At 36.7% G+C, this 8,099-nt stretch overlaps 1 protein-coding gene across 1 annotated transcript; it reads left to right on the top strand.

Moving 5' to 3' along the window:
• Positions 1-2,499: 2,499 nt before the first annotated feature.
• Positions 2,500-4,538, top strand: LOC108369232 (uncharacterized; the record flags this gene model as incomplete). Its single annotated transcript, XM_017624302.1, has 4 exons — positions 2,500-3,351; positions 3,429-3,706; positions 3,786-4,056; positions 4,275-4,538. Coding segments are annotated over exons 1-4 (1,540 nt in total), but the record flags the coding sequence as incomplete, so codon positions are not given.
• Between the last annotated feature and the right edge of the window lie 3,561 nt (positions 4,539-8,099).

Genomic DNA, 8,099 nt, shown 5'->3' with positions numbered 1-8,099 from the left:
ATAGGTTTCCGTCTCCGTTTCTGTTACTTTGGTGCTAGTTGGGAAGGCAACCATCCCCCTGACAAAGCATCAAAGGGCAGAGGATGAGCCTTTTTTGCCTTATTGGAGAGCAATAGTTTAAGAAACGAACACAGAATTTTCCTCTTCTACTAACTCTTCAGAAAAAAGAGTTAAGATCTGCAATAACTAAGTTTTTAACACCATATCCATGTATTATGTTTTTATCCTTTTGATTAAAAATCGTAATTTTCCACAAATATATGTACTGTGAAACCCGCTTAAGTACCCCCGCACTTAGGTACCTAACCCGCTTAAGTAACCAACATTTTTGGACACCGTGAATTTTTTAATATAATCAGAAGAAAATCCCTCTCTTAAGTACCTCCCGGCCCCATTTACAATTTTACTTATAATTTTCCTCTTTTAAGTGCTTTTTTAAAATTCCTTAAAATATTTACGTATTTTCAAATTCAGTAGCAGCGCTACACACCTTCGGTAAAAAAATCTAAAAAATCAACGGTAGCTTTTAGCTACTTGAAACTTGCACATTATTGCACTAAAATTGAGTGGGCTATAAAACTGTATACTCAAAAAATACTTCTGAGAAAAAAGTTTGAAATTATGACGATTTTTTTTAAGTGTTCTACAAAATCTTAAGCTTAGGTTTATATGGTATTTGTTAGGGAATGGACTGCATTTTAATTGATTGAAAAATTTAAAAAATAAATAAATAACCACAAGTGGCAAACCATATCATTTTGAATTTGGTACAAAATGATATGTCCAACTTTGACTTCTTAAACAATTTAATTCTTGTAAAAATGACATACCGTTGCACTAAATATTTTTTTTTATAAAGTTTTTCTTTACTTGTTTATGTGTTTAAATAATGCTACGATTTTGGTTTTAAACTATGTATACTTCATTAAATGTTGTTATTCAAGTATTTATGTAAGTTAACAAGAAGATGTAACGACATCAGTAATTATGTTCGCTTAAGTACCCGCATCGAGGTACTTAAGCAGGTTCTTTTAAGTACCCAACCCGCCTAAGTACCTAAAAAAGCTGACATTTTTCGTGAGGTACTTAAGCGGGTTTTACTGTATTTACCTTTGTTTGTAAATAGTCCATATTTGGAAGAAATAAGTTAATTGTAAAATCAATAATTTTTAAAGCAAGCGTTCTAAATATGAACGAAATTTGACCACAAATACTGGTTTACCATACTCGTGCGCCACCTATCGGCAAAATTTTTAGTGGAGTTATTCCTTTTCATGTAGTTAATATACGTTCTAAATATGAACCAAATCGGACTATAAATACGGGATTTGTATCTCGACTCCTGCGCCACCTATCGGGTTTTGAACCAACTGTGAAGTTCAGGTCTCTAGGTAATCGGGAAGTTGATCAAAAATTTATTGCAAGATTTGCCCCTACCAAACATACATACATACAGAGCAAAGGAAATAAAAGCTTGTAAAATAGAGGCACTTCAAACCTTTCACACAAAAACGTAACAATTTGTCTCTGCAATGAAAAATTGTTCACGGAGAAAAACGGCTTAACCGACACTGCGGGCACAAAAAAATGTAAAAAGAGTGCAATAAAGAACTTAAGCAGCGTTGCCACTAACAATTATTCCCCCTACCAATTTTCTACCCAAATCCGACACAAACCGTTTACAACTTACAAAATAAATTTCAATTACAAAAAAGTATTCTGAAAGCATACAATTCATTTATTTAAGATTAAATGTTTCGAATACAAAACATTTACATACATATATAAAGTATGTACTTTGTACATTTTAAATTAAACAAGAAATAAATAAATGCAGGTACAGTAATTATATTTTATTAGTATTATATTTTATTCTTATTATAATTTTATTTTATTATTGTTTTATTTTATTACTAGCAGACCCGGCGAACTTCGTCCCGCCCAAAATAAATTTTTTGTACACGGTCAAAAATTTGGGTTTAATTTTTAATCGGCGCTGGGACTACTGCCTTTTTTAATCTTTTATAGTCTACTTTTTAAACCAGTCAATAGTTTTAAGCAATTTTTAATATATTGTGGTTTAAACTTTAGTCCAAAAAGTTCGTGATTTAAAAATCAAACCAAAATATTTTAATTCTAGTTTCTAGGTTTCATATGTGACCTGGTCTACGAAAAGGGAGCTTACGTGCGAAAACTAGTTTTCTGTGAAAAAGCTGTTAAAAGTAAGCAACTCGTTTCGTCAGTTTCTCATTATCTCGTTAATTGTTCTCCGCGCCGGACGTCCAGTAAGTGTTGTTGTTGGTCCAGTAAGTGTTGTTGTTGGTCCAGTAAGTGTTGTTGTTGGTCGGAATATTATTATAGTTCATCGTGTAAGTTGCTAGTGTGGAACATTTAAAAAAGTAACACTGAAGAAGTGACGTTTACTGTTTCTGTTGATTATCGTCTTCGCATTTCGCATGAAATGAAACATGAGTGTTGATGAGGAGTTCAGTGCCGTATACGGACAATATTTCCATGAAAAGGATGATGAAAACGATGATGAAAACTATGAAGAGAGCGATGATGATGAAGACGAAGTATGTGTATCTCAGGCAGAAGATGATACTGAACAAACTTTTGTTAAGATGGACCTGAATGTTGTTGATGTAAAGGAGGAGGAGCTGGTAACAAAATTTCTGTCAAAAGATTGTTGTAATAATGAATGCCATACACTGATACCACGGGAAATGATCGAGAGTACGCGGAACAATTGTTTAGAGATGTCGAAAAATGAACTTGATTTAGTGATACTAAGTCACATCGAAGCTGGAATTATGAGTAACGAAAAGCTAGAAAGTGTATACGCAAAGCTTGCTGGGCGGAAGAAATATGGACAGAGACAGGATACAGAAGTTATGAGGCATAGAATTCAATTTACCTTCTACAGAGTACCTGTTTGTCGTTCGTTTTTCCTTTTTGTACATGCCTGTACGACGAAGCGTTACGAAAATTTAGTACGTCATTTTCACGCACAGGGTGTAACAGTGCGCCAACACGGACTGGCAAATAAACCGAGTACACATCCAAAGTCATTTAAACCGGCTGACATCGAAAAAGCTGTTAAATTCATCGAGTCTATAGCCGATTTAATGGCTCTTCCACTGCCCGGACGACTCCCAAAATTTAAGGATTTTCGGATAATGAAACTGCCATCCAGCGAGACGAAGTCCTCAATTTATCGAAAATACATTTCTTCACTCAGTGATGACGAATTGAAGATGAGTAATTGCAGTTTTCGACGGATATGGTCCAAATACATACCCCATGTTACAGTTATGAAACCAGCGGATGATCTCTGCGATGTCTGCCGTGGTAAGTAGCTCATTATTTTCTCATTTTATAGTTGTATCAAACGTTGAGATTAAATTCAGTATTTTTTCTTTTAATAGGAAACACAATATCGATTGCGCAAGCCAAAGGTGTTACTGACATTGAACGCGCACAGAAGCTTAATCAATTTCTTGATCACCTCCACCGAGCCCGAAATCAACGAGAATATTATCAAAGTTGGTGTAGAAATACTGACCCTACAGCAGTCGTTCTGTCATTTGATTTTGCCCAAACCGTTCACTACCCTGTCAGTCCACAACAACCTGGTACAGCATACTTCAAAGCAACCAAGAAGTGCGGAGTCTTCGGAATTACAGACGAAAAACAAAAAGTTCAGGTTAGAATTTCAAACTGAATCATAGGAACTCAAATTGCTCGCCTTTACAGGATCTTACTTATATTTTTTTTTTTTACAGTACAATTACATGATAGATGAAAAAGATGACGTTGGTAAAGGACCTAACTGTGTTGTGAGCATCCTGCATTATCACCTGCAAACCTACTATAAAGACATTGAAACACTCGTTATTTTCTATGACAATTGTGTTGGGCAGAATAAGAATAACACTGTACTATCATATCTGCAATGGTGTTTGGCTCGGGGTCTTAACAAAACTATTTTATTCAATTTTCTACTTACCGGGCACACTAAGTTCACGCCTGATCATTACTTCGGTATTTTCAAAAGTAAGTATGCCGTCAGTAACATCGACACGTATGCAGATTTACTGCAGTGTGTCGAGGCATCATCACCTGGGGGTTATAATAAGCTGTATCGTCTGAAAAAGTCGTCTGGTATGAATGGGACAGCTATTTTAAACCACTGTACAAGTCACTTGTTGGAATAACGCAATTCCATCATTTCATAATCTCTAAAAATTGTGTAAAAACAAAGAAATTCGCAGACAGTGAAGAAGCGCAGTCCTTTAAGCTTCTGTTAAAACCTATCGATCCTGAAATGCCTAAAGTTATACAACCAGCCGGTTTATCTTTGGAACGTCAGTGGTACATCTATCACAATCTTCGCAGCTTAGTTTCGGATATATCTAAAGTAGATATTGTGGCTCCATTGCCGAAAGATTTGCCATCGAAGAAACGGAAGGCAAAAACTAGTGAAGATGTTCTCAAACCAGACGAGGAACCAGGTTCATCTTCCTCAGGATCAACACGTAAAAAGATCTCAAGGAAAACGACAACAAAGAAAAATACATAAACTACTCAGCATTATTATTTTTGGCTTATAATACGTTTTTCTAGTGTATAATCATGTCTTTATAGCTTATAATTCAATGTATTTTGTTCATTACCAATAAATTATATTTTGTCGTATTTTTACTCTTCTTTCTCTACATTTTTAGTACACTTCTAAGCAAGTTAGGATTTTCTGCTTTTCACCACGTGAAAAAGCATCTCATCTTCCATCCGAATCAACCAAAAAGTGAAAATTGATTTTTTGACACCTAAGCCCCTTTCCGTAGACCAGGTCACATATATAGAAAATTTGGTTTAAAATCTAAACGGAAATAGAAAATGTTTGCACACAGCGAAATGTGGTGTTGATTCAAACTCAACATAGGAAAGCAATTTTACATGCGTGGCTGTAGCTGAGTGTGCAAAGCTGCTTGATACAATTGCTTGCTACTATGGCTGTCCGGGTTCAATCCCCATCAGACGGAGCATGAATTTTATTTTTATTTTTTATTCTTAATTATGAAAATGTTTGGGTTTAAAATTTAAACCGAACTGTTTAAATTCTAAAGCCAACATATGTGCCCTCTTTTTTTTACATTTAGAATGTTTGTATTTGAAACTGAATTTATGTAGTGTGGTCATATATGTAGTCCAAAAAGTTTAAAATTAAAACCGAAATTTTTAACCGTGTACTGAAACATTTTGGTCCAGCATTTTTTCATGAGTTCACGTTCATGATTTTTAGTGACGCATTTGTCTTCTAATATTACGGTTTGGTGGTTGTCAGAAGGCATATTTGCCGTCTTAAATAACTTAGCAAAACTGTACATGCATACAAAGATACGTAATAGTTTCAGTGCGTTTGAAAGGCGCCACGTCCCCTTTTCAAATAACCCCAATTTTCTCGAAGTGCATGGGATTGATTTCATATATGTATCTCTATACCATTTTCGAGTAATTTACCATGGGAGGTGCCAATTCCCTTTTTCCAATAGCCCCAAATTTTCTTCATGACCAGTCGCGTTTTATATATCTTGTACATACCAAGTTCCAGTACTCTTCCATGAACACATTCAGAGATATGCAGTATGAAAAATTCGATGTGTATGGGAAGTGCCACGCCTCCTTTTCCGATAACCACAATTTATCTCCATGAGTATGCGATTGCTTGCATATATCTCCATACCAAGTTCGAGACCTCTTCCATGAACATTTTCCGGGATATGCAGTATGAAAAATTCGGTTTGTATGGGAGGTGCCACGTAACATTTCCCAATAACCGCAATTTTTATCCATGAATATGCAAATGTTTTCATATATCTCCATACCATATTCGAGTAGTCTACCATGAACACTTCCAGAGATGTGCAATATGAAAAATTCGGTTTGTATGGGAGGTGCCACGCCCCCTGCACCTAGCCGTATGAAATATACTTTACATCCGATTCTCATACCTACATTATATAACACAAAAAATGTCATAAAGATCGGTCGAGCCGTTTTGGAAGAGTTCGATTTTTATATATAGACTAGCTATACCCTGCCACGCTTTACTGTGGCATATTCCTGTTACATGGATGATAAATTATTAACGAAACAAAGCATACGTTTCATATGAGTTTGATTTTGTAATAAGTACTTGTGTGCACACAATATTCGTCGTGTTTCCATTCTCTGCATTAATATCAAGGATATCTGGTTTGCCGACAAGGGAACACGCAACATCTAAGAACCAATCCGCATCTCACTCTAAACCATACTTTTCCAAAGGATAACCTTGAGCAATAGTGATTGTGATTCCAAATGTCCATCGAATTCGGAACTGCAATCTTCAAAATTGAAATGGTGTATCGGTCGGAATCATGGGAATTCTTCACCTTTGAAAGGCCACGTAAAAATCTTTACTTACACTACGTTCTTCATCAATTTCTTAACTGCGAGTCGCGTACTGTTGCGGAGTTTTAGCTGATTAATATTCCGCAACGTTATAATTGGTACACCTATTTTCAATTCAGTATGTGGGGTCATCCCTGGAAGATCAATCGATTTCAAAAATTCCGTTGGATAATTAACTGATTCGTCTTCTTCCACAACGGTGTTTATCGACGCATATGTTATTGTTTAAGTGACTTATGCATTTCCCGCTTAAACAAAGAATAGCCAACATACAGACGCACTTGTTTTTAAAGGCACTTCGCTCGTGTTTAATTGGGTATGCATTTTTTATGCAATTCTCAAATATCTCTTCGCTGAACTTAGTGAAGTGATAAGTCGCTGGCATTTTCAGCTATGGTCAACGCTAACCCAGCTTGGCTATCACACGGTGCTTTGAGCATCACCCACACTCCACTCCCGGAGTAATTTTTGGCATGGTATTAAGCTACTGCTTACAAACCACACTGGGGCTCTGCACGAATGCATCCCTGGATAAATCCCAGCTCATTTCCCAGCAGCCTAAGGCAGCTAGAGCATGACTCCTCCAATGGAGTCCCACAATGAATACACGGTGAAACGGTCACATCTTGCGCTACCGCTTCATCAGCCTACCCACATATCTCTCTCTCTCTCTTTCTCTCTCGCATATCAGGTATATGAAGTGCGTGGCTGACTTCATGTGCACCTATAAACCATACGGACTCATTGAGCTCGATACACAAACACTCGCAAAGGTAATCCCTACCTCCTCATCTACTCTAACTCGACCACAACTCTAAACCTGGGCTCGAATCGTCACATACGATATCGTATTACTCGTCACGTAAAAACAAATTTTTCAGATTATGACGTACGTGAACGTAGTCTTTGTCTCATTCAGCTTATACTGCCTGACGTATCACGTAATTTTCTTTCGTATGGTTTTCGATCGGTGAACGGATGTTACGATTTGAGTCCTGGTCTCCCGCTCTCCCTCAGCTAAACAGTTGTCACTTTGAATGCCGGATTGAATAACATTAGTGGTGTTCACCAAAGTGAGCAAGTGGCCTGGCAGTCTGGTAAAAGAGCAGACCAGCTCAAGCAACGACTGTTGTCAATACCACTCTTATTTAGTTGATAGACATCCTTATTCTTCGCAGCAAGAATAGCTCGTTCACTGAGCCTGTAATTAATTTTCTTAATTAAGAAACATTCTTTCCATCAGTTCTCCTTTTGATGTTCCTTAGTTACAAAAATTATCAGGCAATACAATTCGTCTTAATCTCTCGTTAGCTGGCAGCTTTCCGTTCCCAATGTCCAGTACTTGTCGCGAAAATCCCTCGGCTGCAGTGTATATATGTATGTTCGTCTAGCCACAATGTTGACTATTTCAGGTAAGCATTTATCTAGTGTTAATCAAGAAATTACAGACAATGTTTGCGTAAAATCTCCTGAGGGCAATATCAATACATTCCCGAATGGTTGGACGTTTCCATGCAAATCCCGCGACAATGGATCAAGGACCTCAAGCAATTTTTTATGTGCCATCGTGCACTGATCTCAAATAATTAGTTTAAATTTTTGTACTACTTTTTCCATACCGGATGTTCTGGAAATATTGCAAG

The sequence above is a fragment of the Rhagoletis zephyria genome, unplaced genomic scaffold (assembly GCF_001687245.7).
Source record: "Rhagoletis zephyria isolate East Lansing unplaced genomic scaffold, Rhagoletis_zephyria_1.1 Rzeph_scaffold_03556, whole genome shotgun sequence".
NCBI classification, from domain to species: domain Eukaryota; kingdom Metazoa; phylum Arthropoda; class Insecta; order Diptera; family Tephritidae; genus Rhagoletis; species Rhagoletis zephyria.
Note: the sequence above shows the minus strand (reverse complement) of the source record. Positions and strands in the feature narration are given on the sequence as shown.